The sequence below is a fragment of the Echiichthys vipera genome, assembly GCF_963691815.1.
Source record: "Echiichthys vipera genome assembly, chromosome: 16".
NCBI classification, from domain to species: domain Eukaryota; kingdom Metazoa; phylum Chordata; class Actinopteri; order Perciformes; family Trachinidae; genus Echiichthys; species Echiichthys vipera.
The window spans coordinates 6,609,317-6,632,196 of NC_139841.1; the positions used below are offsets into that span (position 1 = coordinate 6,609,317).

General features: G+C 42.5%; 1 protein-coding gene across 2 annotated transcripts; it reads right to left on the bottom strand.

Moving 5' to 3' along the window:
• Positions 1–2,811: 2,811 nt before the first annotated feature.
• On the bottom strand, positions 2,812–21,931 carry nars1 (asparaginyl-tRNA synthetase 1). 2 transcript variants are annotated; one of them, XM_083929653.1, is made up of 15 exons: positions 21,777–21,931; positions 19,618–19,700; positions 19,372–19,437; positions 18,343–18,435; positions 18,145–18,234; positions 17,383–17,461; positions 17,155–17,225; positions 15,784–15,870; positions 14,706–14,927; positions 13,194–13,393; positions 9,982–10,117; positions 9,517–9,630; positions 7,890–8,021; positions 7,032–7,163; positions 2,812–3,744 (listed from the first exon to the last, which is right to left on the bottom strand). In XM_083929653.1, the coding sequence occupies exons 1-15, from the start codon at positions 21,796–21,798 to the stop codon at positions 3,613–3,615; spliced, it is 1,659 nt and encodes a 552-aa protein (XP_083785779.1). In that variant the 5' UTR covers positions 21,799–21,931; the 3' UTR covers positions 2,812–3,612. The 2 variants fall into 2 exon arrangements, with proteins under 2 accessions (XP_083785779.1, XP_083785778.1); XM_083929652.1 differs by having other exon boundaries at positions 21,756–21,931.
• Between the last annotated feature and the right edge of the window lie 949 nt (positions 21,932–22,880).

The following is a 22,880-nucleotide window of genomic DNA, read 5'->3' on the forward strand; positions in this document are numbered from 1 at the left end:
AGGGAAGGATGGAGGACAGGGGGGAGGACGATAGGCCTACAGTATTCTGGTAATACCTTTTATATTTAGTTATATTTTCCACCTCAAACTGAAAGGTGCACATTTATGTATTTTTTTTCTTGTACATTATGTGGCCAAAAATATACGGACGCCCCTTTACACTACTGTTGTCTGGGGCCATTTGTGTCCATATACTTTTGGCCAAGCATAGCCCCTTTTCCCTCATATCTGCTTACACCTAAAGTAACTAAGGCTCCAAAGGAAGACGGGTTTAAATGAACTGCACAACATGCAACTTTGAATTCAGACTTTAAAAAAAAAAAAAGAAAGAAAAAAAATAAAAATAAATTTATTTTTAAGAAAATAAAAGCAGGCCTTGGCGACACGGTGGGTTAGTGGTGGTTAGCACTGTCGCCTCACAGCGAAAGGGTTCCTGGTTCGAATCCTGGGGCCCTTTCTGTGTGGAGTTCGCGTGTTCTCCCTGTGTCTGCGTGGGTTTTCTCCGGGTTCTCCAGCTTCCTCCCACAGTCCAAAGACGTGCAGGTGTTAGGTTCATTGATGACTCTAAAATTGCCCGTGGGTGTGAATGGTTGTCTGTCTCTGTTTGTCTTCTTGTGCCCTGCGATAGACTGGCGTCCTGTCCAGGGTGGACCCCGCCTCACGCCCAATGTCAGCTGGGATCGGCTCCAGCCCCCCGCGACCTAGATAGGGACAAGTGGTTGAAGATGAATGTATGAATAAAAGCAGACCTTTCAGGACTTGAGTGCATCTGTGTGAGTCAGCTCCTGGTGAACAGAGCTTTCAGACAGTTTTTACACAGTTTGTGTGTGTGTGTGTGTGTGTGTGTGTTCAGAGATAGTTTATCAGTTACAGAAAGGAGGGAAGGATGGAGGAGAGGGGGAGAGTACGATAGGCCTACGATATTCTGGTAACTGTTGAAAGTTATATTTTTCACCTCAAACTGAAAAGTGCACATTTACGCATTCATTCTTGTACATTTTGAAGAAAATAAAAGCAGGCCTTTCAGGACTTGAGTGCATCTGTGTGAGTCCGCTTGGGGTTGGAAATGATTGGTCTTCCTGGTGAACAAAGCTTTCAGACAGTTTGTACACTGTTGTTTTGAAACCGCCTCTTTGAAACCAGACCAGTTTCTCCAGAACTGAGGTCTGAAGCTGCGTTTCCTCCTTCCTTTCAAAATCCCTTTGTGAGAACGAAGCAGAACGCCAAAGAGGAACCAGGAAGTCTTTTTAAAGAAACATACAAAGCAGGAAAACACCAGCTTCTAAAGAACAACTGTTTTATTCTTAACTGAATAAACCTTTTATTACTTCGTCTTCTGTTGCCCAATTGAAACACTTTTGGATGAGGGTATATTTCTATAGAAGCACTCATTCGTGAGTGTGTTCATTGGTCCAATAAGTATACTCCTCTATATTGGCAATACGTTTTTAGTGCTATTTTAAAGTGCATTGTAACTAACGTTAAAAAGAGTTTGCAATGTTGATTGTGCTTTACGTTTATGCTCATTTACTTAAACAGGCACTGCTCCATTTAGGTATGCTAATTGATTAGTAAAAAAAATACTTTTGCATGTATTTGTGGGAGGGGCCTTAAAGTGACATTCCGGAGTAAAATCATCCCAGGGTCTTTTTCGTCAAATAAACTCATCAAATAAGACAACGAAACAATTTTTTTTCTTGTATGAACTACTAACTGAGGAATCCCATAGAGTCGCTGACAGCATCTAAAAGTCGCTAACAGCCGGACGTTGCTAACACTGATTAGCTCAGGGCAGTACGGTGAAGACGTCTTTTTTAACCACTAATCCTGCTCAAAATAACAGCAAACCTCTGCAGTAGCATGAGAAGAGTCCCTACACAGAAAACAAAGCACCAATGGGCTCCTTCCTTTGGGATTGACTTTGGTAATCCACTTGAATGGACTTTACTATGAGAGGAGCTGGTACAGGGGCCAGTAGGTAAGTCTTTGAAACGCTCTTAATAAACTCTGGGTTCACTAACTATGCTGTTGGTGCTTTGTTTTCTGTGTAGGGACTCTTCTCATGCTACTGCATAGGTTTGCTGTTATTTTGAGCAGAATTAGTGGATAAAAAAGACGTTAATACGTTCACCGTACTGCCCCGAGCTAATCAGTGTTTAGCTACTGTTGCTGGATTTCTCCGTTAATAGTTTTTACACAAAAAATTGTCTAGATGGCACATTTGATGAGTGTATTTGAAAAGGACAATGGGATGATTTTTACGCCGGAATCTCACTTAAAAGAGACAGGCGCTAAAACGGAGCGTTTCATGGTGCGTGACCGTAGGGGTGTTTTTGCCCTTGAGGGGTCGCTATCCTTACTAGCATTGCACTAATGACAAGTCTATAACCGCGATGGCTGCACCTGACAAACACTCCTAGATTTTAAAAACGGACCACGATGGCGGCTGGTTTGTAAACTTCCTCTGATATAACAAAATAGTTTCTGCCCGACATAAGCCATGAAGTTGCTAAATCTATCAACAATGGTTAGTTGAAAACGATTTTAGGGGGTTTCGCGAGGCATAAAGTGGCCAGGACCTCAACTTAATGCAAATGAAGAGCAGCCAACTTGACACCCCATCGAAACTCACCGCCCGCTACGAGAATAGGTAAAACTGCCCAGCGTCTTACATAGATAATGAATGGGTAGCAGGGACCAGTGGACATGGTTGGCCTGAAAAGAAAACCACATGATCTCAACAAGGATGTAACCTGCCCAACTTGGAAAGAAAAAAAACACGCCCCTCATACGAACATCAGTTTGAATCCCATTTATTTAAGTTCACTGAGTTGAGTGTTTTCAGATGGAGAGGCAGAAACACAAACACGATGAGACCCGAGGCTGCTGCCCACATCCTTTTTCTACCTTTGATTTCCAGAACCAGCTGTCTCTTCAAATGTTCCCAAACACATGAAAAGTGCAGAAAAGCAGTTCCATCGCTTTATGTTCAAGATCTTCTTAATTCTACAGACAATGAAAGAAATACAGCTGCTGACTCATCAGCACAGTTCGTATGGCTGGTGGACAGTACCAAGCAGTATTGAACACTAACTTTTATCCTGTTTTTTTTAAATACGTCCAAAGAACATTGCAAATATTAACTTATAAACGTTTTGGTAATGTGGCTTTAAAATGGATATTAAGCTGGGAAAAAAGCGAATTAAGGTGGGAAAAGCTATGATTTAGCAGCATTCAAGACCACATATGAGACATGTTTACATTTTTCCAGGAGCTGCAGAAAATCACAGGAAAGTACAGTTAATTATCTTAAATCAGCCAATGAGCAGAGACAGAAATGATCAGATTCAGGTTTCAACAAACAAGAAGGAAGCTGTGAAGTTTGATGCAGAGCACAGCAGGTGGCTTCTCTAACCGTCTGTGGGGACACATCGTGGAGCTCTCTGCAGTTTTTAACTACTGAGGTTTGACACAGAAAATAAAGCAGCCAAAGGGACAAAACATTGAATTCTTTGTGATTTGTTATTGTAGCGACACATTTTATGGCTCGCAAGGTGCTGCCACATGCCAAGTCTAGCTATACTAACAGAATGGGTGTGTGTGTGTGTGTGTTCAGGGTCGGCAGCGCTGGATGAATCGTGGGTACAGGCAGACGTCTCTGATGTGATGTCTGTTCAGCAGCCAGGTCAGGAAACGCTCCAGGCCCAGACCGTAACCTCCGTGGGGACACGTGCCGTACTTCCTCTGAAACACGCATGCAAACAGCAGCCTGTTAATACACTCCGTTACAAAGACACTTACACAGTAAGGCAAAGGTCTGGGCACATTTGGAGAAAGCAGCGCCTCAGGTCCTGCTGTTCCTCACAGTTCAACATTGTCTACATCTTTTAACAACAGGCTTCATGTTTACCCTCACCACCTCACCCACTGATTGTAATCATCAGGGCGGCTACTCTGTAAAGGCCCATTGCCACCCTATGGTAAATACGGATACGGACACTTTCATCCTGTCCAAGAGGTTGTCTCGTCTGTCTGTGGGTCCGTCGCCAATGCAAATCATTGAAAGTAGCAGTGGACATCCTAAAGTATTGGAAGTGCCTTCGGTCATCCAGCTCTCTCATTGGAAGAAAAAAAACTCGCTATTATGGTGTCAATTATTATTCAGTGGTCTTACATGCCACCGCCACGTACACTTTTCGCGCCTTTTTTTGCCGATTTCGAATGACTCAAAGCAAAATCACCTCCTCTACAGACGCCATGTTTGACGATTGTAGATACAGGTAATTTGTGAGACAGCGCTGCCCTCTAGAGCAGTGGTCCCCAACCCCCGGGTTTTGTACCAATTGGTACCGGGCCACCCAAGAAATAATTAATTATTTCTGTTGTATTTATTATCTGAGTCTGAACAATCTTTTATTTTGAAAAATGACCGGATTCTCTTGGTTACATCCCGGTCATTTGAGCGCCAAAAATTTAACCTACAAGCAAAATGAGCAGAAAACAGACGTCTTTGGAAAGTTTCTTTTCGAAGGGGAAAAGGGCCAGTGAAGAGACAGAAGAGCCAATTTCCAAGAAAAAGAAAGTTTTTAACAGACAGTACCAGGAGTTCTACTTGAAGTATGGATTTATCGCAACAGGGGATTCCCACAGACCAAGCCCGCTCTGCGTGATATGCCGCGAACGGCTCTCTAACGAGGCAATGAAGCCTTCAAAGTTGCTTCGCCACCTGGAGACCAAGCACCCTGGATTAAAAAACAAGCCCCTGGAGTATTTTGAAAGAAAAAAACAGGAACACGAAGGACAGAAGAAATTACTGGCGGCCACCACATCAATAAATGCGAATGCGCTGAGAGCATCATACTTGGTGGCTAACCGTATTGCTAAGGCTAAAAAGCCGTTCACTATTGGTGAAGAGTTGATCTTGCCCTCCACTAAAGACATTTGCCGTGAACTTCTAGGAGAGGCTGCTGTTAACAAGATAGCACGGGTACCTTTGTCGGCTAGCACTGTGGCTCGGCGCATTGAGGAAATAGCCGAAGACATTGAGAAACAATTGTTGGAGAGGATTAATACGTCACCGTGGTAAGCGCTCCAGGTAGACGAATCTACAGATGTTGACAGTAAGGCCATACTACTTGTTTATGTGCGATATCTTATCAGGAGGATGTCCATGAGGACATGTTGTGTGCACTATCGTTGCTAACCAACACCCCAGCCGCAGAACTGTTCAAGTCGCTTGATGGTTATATATCAGGAAAACTGAAATGGTCCTTTTGTGTCGGCATATGCACAGACGGGGCTGCTGCCATGACCGGACGGCTGTCTGGTTTAACGGCTCCGATTAAGAAGGTTGCATCTGAGTGTGAATCTACGCATTGCATCATTCACAGGGAAATGCTTGCAAGCCGAAAAATGCCACCGGAATTAAACAGCGCTTTGAATGATGTAGTTAAAGTGATTAACCACATTAAAGCACATGCCCTTAACTCACACCTTTTTGAGCAGCTTTGTGAGGAGATGGACGCGGAGCACACGCGACTTCTCTTATACACAGAAATCAGATGGTTATCCAGAGGGAAATCACTGGCCAGAGTGTTTGAATTACGAGAGCCGCTGCAAAGATTTCTCTCAGAAAAGAAGTCACCGTTGGCAGCACATTTCAGTGACGAGGAATGGGTCGCAAAACTGGCATACCTGTGCGACATATTCAGCCTGCTGAATGAATTAAATCTGTCACTTCAGGGGAAAATGACCACGGTATTCAAGTTGGCGGATAAAGTAGCTGCATTTAAAGACAAACTGGATTTGTGGTGACGGCGCGTCAACAGAGGCATATTGGACATGTTTCAAACATTAGCGGGGATTTTGAGCGAGACTGAGTCTGAGCCTTCATTCTCCCAGCTGGTGCACGATCACCTGCCTTTGCTTTTAAAAGAGTTCGAGCGCTACTTCCCGACCAAAAAGGACCCAAGAACTGGCAAGGGATGGATCCGCGACCCATTTATCAACCAACCAGGTGAATCCAGCATGTCTGTGCAAGAAGAAGATCAGCTGCTGGAGATCGCAAACAACGGCGGCTTTAAAAGTATTTTCGAGACATCAACTCTGCCGATGTTCTGGATTAAAGTCATGGCAGAATACCCAGAGATCGCCACCACAACACTTAAAACTCTGTTGCCATTTCCGACATCCTATCTGTGTTAAGCGGGGTTTTCTGCTGTGACCGCAACTAAAACAAAACAACGGAGTAGACTGGACATAAGCAACACACTTCAGGTGTCACTCTCTCCCATTACCCCAAGATGGGACCATCTCGTTGCAGAGAAACAAGCTCAGGGCTCTCATTCATATAGCATTGTGGTGAGTTACATTTTTCATGCACTTGATTTTCATTTTTGTGGCGTATCTGTATCTTATTTTGAAGGCATGTTTACACGTAACCATAGCGACCAGAGTCCGACAGCGTTAGGGCTGGGGTCGCCAACAGAGGGGGTGGAGGGAGAGGGGAGAGGAGACGGTTCAAACTTTATTTCAGCTGTTGAAAAATATCATTCATGGAGTGAAAAATGTGAAATGTGAAATTGCTGGTTCTTCGTATTTTTTTAACGTTTATTATGTTATTATTTATTTTATTATTATATATATTTCTTTATTATTTATTATCACGTTTATTATATTCGCAATATAAACAATCTACTACCCCCCGGTCCGCAGTAAAATTGTCAAGCATTCACCGGTCCGTGGTGATAAAAAGGTTGGGGACCACTGCTCTAGAGGACATATTGCATAACATCCATAACGCTGAAACCGGATGGGGGTATGGAGGGTGGCACCGGAGAAGACGTTTGGAACGGACGGACGAATTTCATCTGGATCCAGAGGAATGAATCCACCTTAAGTCACCTACACTGTCACGCCTGTCATCCTTAAAACATCACCAATGAACCAGGCAATATTTGGTGAGTCACTGATCAAACAGAAATGGTATTTTTCTGAGCCAAGGTGCAACAAAGAAAAACGTTGTCCGTTACCTGGTCGTTGTACCAGTAGTACGGGGTTGGGTCGATTCCCTCCCTCTTGTACCCCTCCAGCAGCTCCTCAGCGTCCCAGATACGCATCGAGCCTCCGACGATCTCGCCAACATTTGGCATCAACACATCGACCTGCAACACACACACACACACAAACAGTGTTTTAGGTCATTTTAGGAAAGAGCCACAAACCACCCTAATATACCTTTGGTCTGTCGATTGCAGAGACAATGTTTTCTCCAGTGTGTTGGAGTGGTTTCTTTTACTTTGTATTTCTAGAGAAGCTTTTCCTCGTCAGGTCAAGCTATTTTGCTATGCTGCTGTTATGCTTTTCTCAACCACGGACTGTATATACGTATAGATTCCACTCAACTTCCTCCCACTGTACTAAAGTGAAGCCAAAATGTCCCAGGTACAGGCGACACCATGTTGTAATTTTGCAATGTTGTAATTCTGCGCAGTATTGATTGGGCAGTATCAAAGTCCCGTTCGAGCACCCGCCCCACCAACAGCGAGTCGATCACAGCTGTCAATCATGATGTTTTACCCTGATTTTATAGCATCAAATAACCAATGAAAAAACAACAAGATAACATGATTTAGGAAAAATATTAAAATCTTAATATATGTATTCCGTTGTCCTTTGTTGTGAAATAAATTCCATGATGGTAAACTTCTGTGGAGGCCTATTGCTTTCACCAAAGGCATTAAGAATAAAGAAAAGTGGACACCTTACCTATACCTACATAATTGTTATAGTTTAGTTTGTACAAATTGGTGGTGTACAGAGGGCAGGCACCGTCAGATGCGTTGTATTTTAATGTGAGCTTGAACCCTAACCGGGCGTGATATTCGTACCGACTCAGTGAGGCGTTTGTCGTCGGCACAGCGCTGCATGTAGAAGGATTTGATCTCAGCTGGGAAACGACAGAGCAGGATGGTCTCGTTGATGCTGTCTGTCATCAACCTCTCCGGAGCCTCGGGGATGTCCTGAGAGTGAGACGGACAACAGACGGGTCAAATCACAGAAGTCAACATCACACCGAGGATACGTCAATAATTAAAAATAACTCTACATTGAGGATAAATCTTTGTCTACAATGCTACAATGAACTTCAGTCTGACAACAGCACAAACTCAGCTGTGAGCTTATCAAGTCAGGGGAAGTGACCTTAGTGATGTCACAGTGATGTCATCAGAGTAAGCCCTGGAGACAACACATTTACAAAATAAAAAGCCTGTTGCTGCGTTTACAGTGGTTCAACACGCCCTCATCCCCGCCGCCATCTTAGGGGTCATTCCAATAGTCTGAAGAAGTGAAGTGAAGTGAAGTTGGGTGAGGTGTATATCACCCACAATGCATTTCAGTTATGCATTTGGTGGAAGAGAATACATCCATGGGTAGGTGGCAGTAATGGACTTAATTTTGCAATTGCTCACCACTAAAGAAGAACAATATGCATAAATAAAGCAACTTTTAATTATCATCATTAAAAAACTTCACTATCTGACAGGTTTTTCAGTTTTCCATAAATAATGTCTTATTATAAGTCTGTATTCTTATATGTGTGGGCTGTTCGCCTGTTTAGCAGATAGTTTCTGAAGAAGATTTCATTGCTAGCTTCATATTTGACTCAAAAATGACTAGTTGCAGTAAATATTTAGTCAACTTATTTTAGTTTATATACTTGACTTGTGTGGTTTCTTCAACATTTTCTGTAAACGCATGGAATAAATGTTATTTTGCAATATATCATAGAAATAATAATGATGATAATCATGATGCAGATCACCAACAGAACTTTCTGAATCAAAGATGATGCAGCTGTTTACAAAGTGTTGACGGTCGTCCGTAGAAAACACCATCATCATTCAAATGAGTCTGAAGGTGTTTCTATTTATTAGTAAGAAGCAGTAGAGCTCTAAACCTACAACTGCCCGTCGATCCATGATAGTTCAGGCTGAAGTGAACAAGGGCAGATGCTTTCCATTTTCTCCCTCACTTAATTTCCCTCAGCTCTCCAAGTGGCCTCCGTGTGACGTGTGCTGCTGCGCAATACCAAGGGCTGAGGGGAAGTGAAGGAGGCCGTGTTGAACAACTCATGAAACGCAGCTTGTGTTACAAACTGGAGGCGTGGAGTTTGACACATGTAGGCAGGGTCTAATGAAAAATGCTATGATTGCATTCTGGGAAATGCAGGGTCCATGCTAGGAACTAAAGGTCAGGATTCATCAGGCCCTGCTACTTATTATGACCTTTCTTTGTTTAATCTGTCTCTCACAAGTTCCCCAATGATAGGGAAGTAGAATACTTCCCGCGGGTCCTTGAACGTTTTTGAAGTAGACAGAGGTTATTGAAAGTGTACCATGTTTTTTTCTGTGTGTGTGTGTGTGTGTGTGTGTGTGTGTGTGTGTGTGTGTGTGTGTGTGTGTGTGTGTGTGTGTGTGTGTGTGTTTGTTTGTGTGTGTGTGGTTCAGTCGTCACCTCTCCGAACTCGTAGTAGGAGCCGTCGTCCTTCTTGATGTCGTGCTCTTTGAGCCAGTCGATGGCTTCAGTGTAGTTCATCCTCTTGAACGGCCTCTTGGGGGGTTTGAAGTTCTGGATAAAACGTGAAAATATTAACATTACTATCAAATGACTACAAATAGGAAATATCAACTCCATGTGCTAAAGAGCGGGTGATCAAAATCTCCAGCAGAGCTACTAAATGGGGCTTGAGGGGAGATTATGTCCACGGCTGTTTCCAATGTTCAGCTCTTTGAAGCTCAACATTACCACTGTTACTGTTTAGCATACTGTTGTATAAACATGCATAATTGATTATTGTTCCATCGATCAGTAGTTTCAGCACCAGTCAGCTGTTAAACAGGATGCAACATGTAACACAGCGATACAAGGAGACACCCGTTCTAGCTCCAGGCTCCCGCATATTCAGAGAACGCAACGTACAGGGTTGATGTCGTAGAGCAGCTGAGCGGCGGGGGATTTGAGCACTCGGTCCACCACGTCACACACCAGATCCTCCAGTCTGTTCAGCAGATCCTCAAACGACATGAAGGGACACTCGGCCTCGATGTGAGTGTACCTGAACACAGAGAAGAAATCAATGATCAGAATGCAGGAGGCTCATGGGCGCACTTTCAAGAGAGGAGGTGACGTGATCTAGTTTGCTTATTACTTACCATATAAAGCAATAAGCAATAAATCAATTAATCCCATGATAACTTTTAATGAGCTCGATAACTTTGCCAGCGGCAACTTCCATATTTCCGTTTTCCTTCTGTCTCTCTATCAAAGAGACTGGAGGACAAGAGTTTTTACGCCGGTGCATCGGTTTCCTGACTGAGAGTCCATCTGATTTATTGTTTTTGGTTGTTTTGTTTATTTATTTTGGATACTTAATATGTCTTCCAGTTCTAGTGTTAAATATTCTTTAGAAATGAACGTTTATTGATCACTGAAAGGGTGTACTTAATTAACATAATAATAATTATCATTGTATCAGTTGAATATGGTCTCAAAACGGCAAAATTATCGCGTATAGCAATAATTTCTTGGATAATTCGGCCAGCAAAATTTGTTATCGTGACAGGTCTATATATTACTCACAATTTTTTAAAGATATTTACTGTACTTATTTTACTGCAAATGTAACGTCCTTCGCGTTAATTTCTTAATTTCTTTCTGTACAGTGATTTCTCATGTTTCTATTGTTACCAGTGGAGGGCGCTCACCTTATACAAAGCTATGCTCAGGTCACCCCAAGACTGCACTGTGATTGAAGTAGGACTGGCCAAAATATTAATATTGTAATTATGAGACTAGATATGGTCTTAGGTTTTGGATATCGTAATGACATAACTGAAGTATTTTCCTGTTTTTAAAGGTAATGTAATATTCTGAACTTACGAGACTCTTATCTTTGCTCTGTCATTTTCCTTTCAACTCTACACTATTGTCGCAATATCAATATTGATGTAATCGGACAAAAATATTGTGATATTTGATTCTCTCTATACTGCATAGCCCCTGGTTGAAGCCTAGAGGAATTGGGATTGGATGTCTTGTCATGCAACATCTAGGTTGCTCCGAGATGAATCCACCATGAGAACTGTACGGTTCCCTTCAGATTTTTCATCAGACGCATAAACACACACTGAGCACTCAAAAGAGCAGGTAACAGTGGGAAAACACAGTCACTGTATTCATTCACAAGCTGCTTTCAAACGGCCATAGATAGCTACTAGCCCCAAAGCAATTTCAGTCCAAAGCAACTGGACTTGGTTATTTGTCTAGGAAGACGTTTCACCTCTCATCCAAGAGGCTTCATCAGTTTATGTACGCATCTGACCAGGCTGGGACTGGTCCAGTGGACCAGTGATCCAGTGGATGAGAAATGAAACGTCTTCCTAGACAAATAGCCAAGTCCAGTTGCTTTTGACTGAAATTGCTTTGGGGAGAACGATGACCTGTCCAGGCTTAGATAGCTACTACTACTATTATTATTATTGTTATTATTATTATTATTATTATTATTATTATTATTATTATTATTATTATGAATGTCTCTTTTTGTCTCTTCAGCAATACATTATTTCCAATTCTCCATCATGTTTCGGTCACAGTCCAGAAATGCAAAACTTAACCTTGATGCGCTGAAGGATGCTGCACAGCGACACCCTTACACATACTGTGAGGCACAGACGCCACACTGTGATCATGGCTTAGCGTGGTGATATGCTTTTGCATCACAAATTTATGAAAAACATACTGTAATACATGCAAGCTCCTATCTACACGCTCCTGCCAGGAAAAATACTTACTGTTTAACTTGTGTATATTTAGCAGAGCATTTCAAAGTGTGGCGACTTATGATGGACAGTTTTTTAGCCAGTCTAAAGTCAGTTTGCAGCAGAACCGGGGATACTGCCTTTTGCGTTCTTCTTCCTTGTCAAATCCTAGCACCTACATTACCCACAATGCAACTCGAGCTTCCAAAATCAGTTGGTGATTTGGGTCTGTTATGCTGGTAGCAGCTAATGTAGCCTCAAGCCACTAACCTCAAGCTTTTATATTATATTTTTCATGTGTAGCAGTGTTCCCTGACACCTGTCATCACAATGATTCGTAAAATCCCTGAATCAGATTTTTCTGCTCATGTGTGACCCATATTTGATTTGCTTTTGACAGTGTGAACAGCACAGGTCCCACTGAATCTGACATTTTCTGATCAGAATCAGGCCACTTTTGAATGTGCTACTGAATCATATACGTATAGGATTTTTTTGAATGCGACCTCAATTTGAACAGCCAAGTCGCATTTAATGCGACTTTGACGTCATTCTGACCCGGGCTGCACTTTTTTCCACACCACCTGTGTGATAAAAGATCTCCATCCACATTAAATCGCAAAATCCAACTCCGTCAGCTGGTCACGTCTAGAGTGCTCCACAAGTCTCCATGGATACAACTTACTGTACCTTTGAGTAGTGCGACGACAAACAATGTCGGCACGAAGTTGCAGTTTTCCTCGGTTTTCCTGTCCACACATGACTGCTGAAACCAGACTTTTTGAAAAAGTCCCTTTTCGAAAAACTCAGGTTTCAGAAGCCTACACCTGCGGTTACGTGTGGATGAAAGGCCAAACCGTGCAGAAAAACACATGGTTTCAAAAAACCCAAGTTCGTGTGGACGGCCCCTCAGTCCCTTACCCATCTAGACTTTAACACCCAAAATACTCCATCAACTTCCATCAACTTCCATCAACGGTCAATCAGGCGCACATACAGAGCAACTACTCAAAAAAACAAAAAGACTTGCTTTGGTTGAGTTTTGTGCCCTCAGCCATTACTGCCTCAAATATCCTGGGCACACTGTAGGCTTGTGTTGTGTTGTTTGTTGGTTTGTACTATTACAGCCTGGAGCTAAATCTACAGGGTATAAAATGAAGATGCGTTGTTTCTGTGCTTGGTTTAGCTAAAAGCCAAATGTGAAGGGAAAGTTGTTTATGACTCTTGTGTGGTTACAGGGCAAACATTTGAAACTGGAAAACTGAAATGATTCACGGTCTCAATAAGTATTTTTCTAACTGTTTCCCCTTCTTGTTTTGAAGTTCCTCTATGAGGCTACTTGAGAGTACTTAGTTCATGTGTTGAACTTACTCGGACAGGTGTCTGCGGGTGCGAGACTGCTCGGCCCGGTACGACTGGGCGATGCAGAAGGTGTCGCCCAGGGCAGGTATGCAGGTCTCCAGGTAGAGCTGAGAGGACTGCGTCAGGTAGGCCTGCTCGCCAAAATAGTTAAGGTTAAACAGCGTGGAGCCGCCCTCCACCTGAGTCTGCACCAGGGTTGGAGGAGTGATCTACAACGACAAAGAAACAGATGAGGCGGTTAGAGGGAGCTCACAGGTTTCAGATCTGCAACAGAACGACCAGCATGCATCTGCAGTCCCACTCACAACTCATCTGTTCACTAAGGTCTGGTGCTCGAGTTGAGTCCAATGACTGGGGACTAATCTCCCATTAAATCTTTTATCAACTCCGCTTGATTTGCACAGAGCAACACATAAAACATTCACGTAGGCTTCTGTCTGTTGCTAGCTTCTGACAAGAAAACCCCGTCAGCACACGTCATCAACTGTAGATAATTAATGTAAGGCCAAAGGATAAAAACAGATTTTTTTGTGGTTGTTTGGTTAAAGGATGATTATGTAGAATAATTATTAAAAGCTATTTTTAAATAAATAATAATAATAGACCCATGTGGCGTTTTGAGGGGTACAGAATGAAAGTATTACTAATATTTTTAAAAAAAATTTGACGGGTTTGACACATTTTTTGTCAGCAGTGGAAGTCAGGAGCAGGTTAGAGAGCTGCAGGTGACTCCGCACCATGTTCACAGAGTCCTTTTACAGAGCCCTGCTGTTGTGTGTTGACCGAGATCAGATCGAAGTTGCAATGACTGAACTGAATAATTATTATTGACAGGCTTCTTAATTAAAACAGTGGTGAGTTAGTTTGGCTGCACTGCAAACGGACAAACCAGCTGCTCTTCTGTCCTATTTATGAGAGCTGCTCGAAGACGGTTTGCTGTTACCACGGTAACCGCAAGTATCTGCAAACAACCACGACTAAAATCTTAAGGATCTTTAAGGACTTCAGTCAATCCAGTCAATAGGGGATTTGAATGGCTTTGGATTTGATAGTGTTGGTGAAGTCAAATCCTTTTACGAACTCATTCAAAGATACTAGATAAGACTCCAAACACAGGCAACGTGCAGACAATATTGGCAGAGGAAAAGTCGCCAACTCAAATTAAGAAGCTGAACAAGAAAAGAAAAAATCTTTTTAGCCTGCAGCCTCAAAGGGGATCACTTTAGTAAAGCAGCATTGTTGCAATAATAAGATTTTAGATTTAAGTTCAGTATTAGGCTGAATGAAAGCTGCACATAACCAAGGGCAGGCGACTGAGGATCAGAAGAAAAAGGTCGCGGTTCGTTTAGTTCAGTGGACGTCAACAGTCCTTATTTATTCCAATTCAAGTGCTGATATAATCTGCCATCTGGGATGATTTAGTCATTTCAGCCTGTGAAAGCAGCCGTCTGACAGGATAAAAAGGATTGTTCAGTTCAGTGCAAATGTTCACACATCAGATGTGTTGTTGCCGTGCTTTACCTCGTGGTATCCGAGGCTGAAGAAGTGGTCCCTGAAGCACTGTGTGACAGTGGAGCGGACGCGGAGGACCTTGGACACGTTCTCTCCTCTGATCAGCATGTGTCGGTTGTTCAGCTGGACGTCCACATCCGACTCTTCGTTCAGCAGGTTGTCTGCCCCGCCTGCTGGAGCTAAGCCAATCAGCTCCCAGAAGTCACAGTGCAGCTCGTGGCCTCCGGGCGCCTGGGAGAGGAAGAAAAGAGCTCACTGAAACACCTTTTTCATGTTTTGTTTGATACTGCATCCCTCCTGCAGCTCGATCACATGCCCTCGGGATTGTTGCAGAATGTCATTATTTTGCAGTGTGACACCGGAAGAAGACGCTTCCTTTACTAGTTTATTCAGCTGCGGTCCAATTTAGAGCACAGAATAATGATTATTTCTGTTATCGTGTGTGCGTGTGTGTGTGAGAGTGAGAAGCAGAGCCGCTTGTTTGTGTGAGGTGATGGTTTAAACGCTTGGTAGTTCTAGTGTATCATGCAACTTTTGTTTATTTATTAGTTTAGCAGCAAATTTGCCGCTCAAACACATCTCCCAACTGACGGGGAGCGGGGCTCGGCTGACGGTTAGAACATTTGGTAAATGGATGGTAAATACTTATACTGTACTTTCTAGTCTTCTGACTACTCAAGGCGCTTTACACATCCACGCGCAACACAGGGAGCTATTCGAGGGTTCAGTGTCTTGCCCAGAAGACCCGCTCTACCTCTGAGCCACCGTCGTAACTAATAAAACTAAATAAATAAATATTTGAAACTATGTCTGACTTTTTCACTATATTCCCTTAAAAGATCATGGAGAGGTTTGTTTTTTTCAACTCCCTTAACAGATTGTGGAGTCTCAGACTATAGTGGACATAGTTGATACTTCCGCTCTCCAGTGATGTGTGCAAAAAAAAGTTAACGTACAGCCCCGTAATCAATTGTCTTTCTATTCTTGTCTGATTTCCTGCATGACCTGATTTCTCTGAGTTAGCGCGTTTTTTCTGTGTGAACGTACGTGTACTGCAGGTTGTGTCTGTTACGCAGCAGGTGTGTACCTGTTTGCCCTCAGGAACCGGAGTGACCGTGCCGTACAGAGCCACGGTGCTCTCTGTGGACAACACCAAGCCGTTGTAGCACTGGCACTGGAGACAAGGATGGGAAAACAAATGAGTGGGGGTTAGTGTCAGAGGGAAGAATACAGTATGACTGTTAACATGTACACATCATAATCACAATCAACATTTTAGCTTGAAAATGTAACCAGAACTTTGTAAATGTTTTGAAGCTTATAATATATTTATATAACACAACCTAAAGTGTGGTGCGTGCTAGTGACTTCATAAACATTTTAAATGTACTTCATGTCTTTACAAAATATATCTCTAGGTCCCTTTGGATGTCTTCGTCTGTCGGTTTGTTGGTTGAATTTCATCCTCTGTTTTACATTCCTTCCCTCTCTTGACAAAATTAAACTCAGTAGCTTGGTTTTCGGTTGTATTTTAGTGAATAAAAATACCCCCTGAACATTAAAACGTGTTTTTGCCTCTCAACACAAACACTTTTAGAAGATATTTTCATGTTCATTTATCTCAGCTTCAATCCAGATTTAACATGATCAAAGATCCAACTAGGGGTGGGCGACATGACAGTATTAGATTGTGAAGGATTAGAGCGTGTTGACGGTCGTAGAATCGTCTGTAGGGCACATTCTACCCACTGCTATTCTATGCTCCTCACAGACGCATCAGGGTTTTTTGGTGAGCCAAATCACACTATTGGCTAAATGCCAAATCATGGCTGAAAGTGTAAACAGAATGGAGGAGTTACATCATGCTCTAACAGCACGCGGGCGTCAGACTATCGTGTCGCATCAAAACTTCAATCCACACTTTTTTATATAATGTATGTAACAAGCTTTGTAGTGAAATGAGGAGGTCTCGTTTAGATAATTCATCATTTCATTTCATGATCAGCTGTTCTCTGTTCATCATGCTACTTTTAACACGCTCAACAGGAATAAAACAGAAACCATGTAGTGTGCTAAGAGTAAAACGGTGAGGAGACCAGCAACACCGCAGCCAGAAGAGGCAACAGGCAGCTTAGGGAAGCTCTTTGTTAAATGTCCATTGTATTTGGCACAGCTTGGCAAAATTGCCCAAACTGATTCAAATCTGTTGAGAAAGGTTCTTTGGCCTAAAGTCTCTATTTTATATTTTCTCTTTTAGGGCTATGTTTTTACATAGGGAAATACTTTAGTTGCACTGTTCAGTAACACTAACTAAACACTGATAAAATTGTGATTTTACTGTAAAAAAAAAAATCGTGATATAATATTTTTGCCATATCGCCCACCCCTAGATCAAACATTACAGCCTAACTACATCACAGTATAAAGAGTGTGAAATAGGTAAGGTAAGAAGCTGTACCAGTTTATCAGACAGGACACACTGGAGGAAACCACTTCCGTCTCTCAGCACGATGAACATCAGGTTCTTCCCTATGGGAGACGCAAAATATACAAACTTTCTTTCAGTCATGTTCAAAAGCCAGACATTCTGGATTTATGTGCTGCCTTTTCTGCTCTGATGCCAGAGACAAATATACCATATATTTACAAATTGAAATATATTTGTTTCCATGCGTCAGGCTTTCACCTTGTCTCCTGAGGCGATGAACCCATCCAAACACTTTGACTCTCTGACCTCTCTTGGCCTCCAGATGACCGATTTTAACCTGCAAAACACAGCAAAGGCTCATCTTTAGGTCAATAGCACAATAAAACACAGGTGTCTTTGGGTCAGGTATCTTTTTTTGGTAATCTTTCTTATTTATTCTTTGTTCAAACTAGTGATACGTGGATTGCAGTTATGTCCGCGGACACCATGGTAAATCTGTCTATCGTGGGTGAGTTCATAAAAATGACATTTTGATGAACAGCGGATGGGTTGGGGGTTGGGCGAAACGATACAAGGAAAATATTAATAACAACTTTTAAAATGTGACAATAGCAGAGAGCAGAGCTGCTGTCCACAGCTGCAGCAGAGAGCTCCCTTTTCCATCAGACAAGTGTGGCCCTAGTTCAGAGAGTTCCTGATTAAAAACTAAGTGTTACTTGTGTTTACACAACATTTAACACTAAGGATGACACACTTGGCGTCTTATTGCTCAACACAATTGAATGGTTTTGTAAAAGTGCAGTTTGAACGGTCTCCAATCCTGTGCAAAACCATACAGAGCTGATAACATGACCAACATGTCATTTACCCTTTGTAAAAATAAATTTGGTAAAAACCAAACATGTTAATAAACACTTAAAATGTAGAATAAAATAACGTTTAATGAATAGTTTTAGCGATTTCGTGCACCAACATCCAGTGAGTGCATTAGACAGATGTAACAGAAACAATGTGGCGGACCGTCTCGGGCTCAGGCAGGCTGGGGTCATTCTCAATGGTGATCTTCTTGGCTTCTTCCAGGTTCTTCTCTCTCCTCTCCGTGTCCTCTGCCTGCCACGACACACATGGAGCAGACATTTAAAGACACTGCATCTGCTCTGTGATCCGACAGACATATGGAGAATTGCTACTTCAGGAGATAATGTGAAGCAAACGCACCTCCTTCTTCTCTTTGGCATCACACTTTATCTGCTCGCGGTTAAAGGCCTTCTTTGCGTTCTTCATCTGAGTCTTGGAGATCACCACCCAACGCTGAGGGAGACAAAGGAGAAATACATGTATGGAGAGACTGGGAAAAATTAATCAAAGCAAACTATAAAGTGCGTCACTTTATTCTTAGGCATCCAGTCAAAGGAGGATTATATGTCCACATTTCAGTCCCCTTTCTTTCTTTACTTTCAAAATGACACGTGACTGTCTGCTTTTCATAAAAAGGTGTTCACCCGGAATATAGAATACAGACATGGAAATAAGATTAATAATACTGACAGGAAGTATAAAGCATGTTACCGGTGAATACTAAATATAGAAATCCCACTAAATTGTGAAGGGAATGACTTTATTCTTTGATTTTGGGTTGCCGGAAAAAAAGTCCTTGTAATGACGAATCAACACACACAAACATAGATATCTTAAAAGGTTAAAGTCACACTCCGGACACTTTTTAAATGATGTTAAAACTACTCTGTTATGATTCATATTTTTGTTTAACATGGTTTTCAGAGAAGGGGCTGGAGGTGCCTCGCCACGCCTTGGTTGAGACTCTTTGAAAGCTACATTCTAACTTGTGCCGGAGGTTGACAAGCAGGCCCGTAGAGAAAGAAGCGTGCAAACGGCTCATCTAAATGACCAAACACGTTGGAGAGAATCAGCCATAGGCCTACATGTCTGAGCCGGTTTCAGAAAGGAGGCGGAAGGGCAGCGGAGCCCCTTTGGGCCGGTTGGATTTCAGACTTACCAACTAAAGCTGCCCGGAATATGTTTGAATTTCAAATTTGAGAGAAGTTCACAAACACCTCCTGCTTCAGCAGAGGAATGTGAAAACACCTTTCTAGTGACAAACTTTGCTCAGATAAAAGTAACTATAGTCAGTGTCAGACATTTTAGAGGACAGAAACAGAAAAGAAAAACACATTTTTGAGTGAAGGAGGACTTTAAAATGAAAATTCAGAAATTCTTTAAACCAACCTCTCCCTCTTTCTGTGACTCTACGTAGATGGTGGGGAATGGCTCCTTCCCAGCGAACATCAGGGCCTGTGAGGATTTGTCCAGAAACACAATGAGATGCTGACAGACATATAAGTGCCAAAGCAAATATCAATAATATCCCTACTACCAATAATAAATCCTGTAGCATGAAGCATTTTAAACATCACACGCCTGGATACAATGAAATTAAATAACAGAGGTGCTTAAGGTTACATGACCATTTACCTTGAGAGGAGTTTTGAAGGGTTTCGGCTCTGTGCCGTCCCCATCCTGGTCGCTGCCACATTTGTCCGACACATACAGCTCGCCTGTGGAATAGAGGCAGAGTGAGATGCAGCCCTCCCGCCCAGTCATATAAAATATCTTTGAGTAACATTTACTAAAAACTACTGTTCTAGGTTAGAAAATAGAGACCGACAAATTGCTAGTCTTGGCTTTTCATGGCATGTCTATGACACAAGAATATCCTTCAATTCAAAAGGTGGCTGTGGCTCTGAAGTGGAGCGGATTGTCCTCCATTCAAACGATCGGCAGTTCCGCATGTTGAATGGTCCTTGGGCAAAATCCCAAATTCCTCCCTTTTCTGTGCATGGGTGTGTGAATGTGACAAGTAGTGTAAAAATGCCTTGAGTAGTCAGAAGACAAGAGGCGCTAAGTCCATTTACCATTCAATTACAGCTGACATTATTGACAGTGTCCTTTACACACATTTGACGTGTTAACAGCTCTAGCTGATTAGTTTTGAAATGTATCTGTGAATGTAACCAGATGGAGCTCAGGACAGCAGACTCCATGAGTTGGCCGTCACACACTATGAGACTCTGGCTGATGTGAACCTAATGGCTCAGATCGTTATGCTTACTGAATGGTTCAGCATCAAGTCAAGAAGAGTGTTTGCGGAAAAGTCCTCAGAATCAGAATCAGAAATATTTTAATAATCCCTGCCGGGAAATTATTTGAAAGTGGCAAGATGAGTGAAAGAGAGCTGATGCTCTCCCAGACACCAGAAAGGTTAATTTTTACATAACTATTGAGGTCTGCGATTTACAGTAAACCTGCCACGGCCTTGCTGAAGAATGAGTCATGTTTGGAACCTCTGCCTCCTGAGCAATACTGAAACTGAAAGATTTTTAAGACTATAATCAGAGGTCAGTGGCCCCTTACAAGCTTTCTACTCCCCTAATTCTGGTCCCCTTGCTCGGACCACACCCATTTTCAAAGTCAGCCTTCATTTGACTTCAACTATACACCTGTAAGGTTTCGTGTATGCTGAGAGTTATTCCTCCTCTCAGTAAGAAGAGAAAAGACAAGAGGCACGAGGAGAGAAGTGAAACAAAAAGCGATCGACTCATCGACTCAGTACACACACACACACACACACACACACACACACACACACACACACACACACACACACACACACACACACACACACACACACACACACACACACACACACACACACACACACACACACACACACACACACACACACACACACACACACACACACACACACACACACACACACACACACACACACCAAGGTCGCGGCTGGTAATCATCATTTTATTTATTGAGAGTGAAGACAGCATAAAGAAAGTATTAGAAGCAGACATATAATGTAGCAACATCTCCATTAGTCAGCTGCTTCGACACCAACACCGGAAATGCCTCTGATTGAGCCTAAAATGCTGGTATGTGTATCAGCAGTACACGAATCTCTGCACTGATCCAATTCCACGACTTGACTTAAAATGAAACCAACCTAGCCTTACAAAAAGCCTCGCCAGAAGAACCAAAGCGTGTCACACTTTAATGCCGCGCTTGGTAGAGAGACATAAGAACAGATGAAATGTGTTAAGAATAGCATATAGACCGTAGGTGTCTGAGTTGACGCTGCATGATGGTGACACGCTAAGAGACGAAACTGAAAGCGTCACGAACGGACGATAAATACCTGAAACAACGTTATGTGTTACAGAGCGCGTGCTTGTTGACCATTTGTCATCGTCTTCTGACTAAATGAGTACAAATGCACATCTAATGACATCGGGTTAACTGACTGACACAGCCCCTTAGCTGCTGCACAGCTACCTGACAGCTGTCATGTCTAAATATCAGTCCGCAGTCACCTCCATGCGGCAGCCGCGAGGGTGACTGTGGACCTGCTCCATGTGAATCTTTTTATACAGGCTATGGTATAAACCGATATCGAATGGGGAATACACGAAAGCAGAAGCCGTTATCAGAAACGTTAGCTAGCATGCTAACTGCTAGCATCACTGCATCTGATGCAACATGTAAGCCACACATGTCTTCGGGAGCTAGCTAACCAGCACCGGTTAGCTATTCTTTCTTACCCACTGAGACCTGTTCCACACCTGTCGTTATCTCCGTCGCCATGTCAGTCCCGGTGCTACGACAGTCCGCTGAGGAGGGGGAGCTAAGTATCCTTTATTCAGAACAGTGGAAGTGAAGCCCCAGAAGCTACCGCCGGTGGTGTCTATTCAGCTGCGGAAATGCAACTTTACATCAGCCCAGCCACAGCTCGCTGTAACCCAACGCTATGGAAGGAGGCTAGGACACCAAAAAAATGGCAGCGTTTGGGATATGACACATGCGCAGTGGAACTGGAGCAGCTCAGCTGGAGGGATACGGCAGAAGTGATGGTCTCCACCCAGGTGCTCTTTGGGTGCGCTGAGGCCGTTTCTCTCTTTCTTTCTTTCTATGATAGTGCGCCATCTATTTATCAATTGCAGGCCAGATTTTACTGCGCATGTGTCAAACCCCAAAGTTCAGATATTTTTTTGGTGACTCGGCCTCTTTCCACTAGTCCTGCTGTAACCATATAGGCTGTAACCATGGGCTATAGACCATACAAAGGAAGAGGTGGTTCATGTTCGAGGGCTCGCTTGTTTGCTTCACCAGTGCTGATTGGCGAGCGTTGAAACGTCACTTCTATAACAGCCAATCTGATTGGTGGTCTTCCTTGTCAGTTAACTGGATGGTCAATTATTAAAAAAACAGTAGGCTACATGTCAAATCTTTTTGCAAAATAAAAAAATAACACCAACTATGACGCAATACTGTACAGAAATACAACCTAAATGATGGTGAAATATAATTATGTTGATATATATATATATGGAAAAATATGTATTTTTTATTTATTTATTTATAATTCTAAAATAGTTTTGGCAGGTAAGTGGTTTAATGTTAAAATCCAGATGGACATTTTTCAAAATAATTATTTGATGATTGGTTTATTGAAATTCTGTGACAAAGAGAGGACTTGCATGCATAAACAGCTGAGAGCTGAAACTACAATACAAACATAGGCTCAGACAAAAGAACTAGAGACGACACAACAGGACAGAGGCCCAATGATCCCATCAAATTTGTTACAAGGAAAATGTTTATTCAGAGAAGGGACAATATCAATTGGGGAAACTGTACAAAAAAACCTGTAATTATTCACTTCATTT

What these genes read in the sequence shown, in the direction of transcription:
- nars1 (XM_083929652.1), bottom strand. Translation starts at nt 21,798, where the DNA reads ATGGCGACGGAGATAACGACAGGTGTGGAACAGGTCTCAGTGG. An exon ending in GCCTGCCTGAGCCCGAGACG is followed by an intron (nt 17,462 to 18,144) that starts GTCCGCCACATT and finishes TGTGTTTTGCAG; the next exon opens with GTTAAAATCGGTCATCTGGA. An exon ending in ACTACTGGTACAACGACCAG is followed by an intron (nt 3,745 to 7,031) that starts GTAACGGACAAC and finishes TGCGTGTTTCAG; the next exon opens with AGGAAGTACGGCACGTGTCC.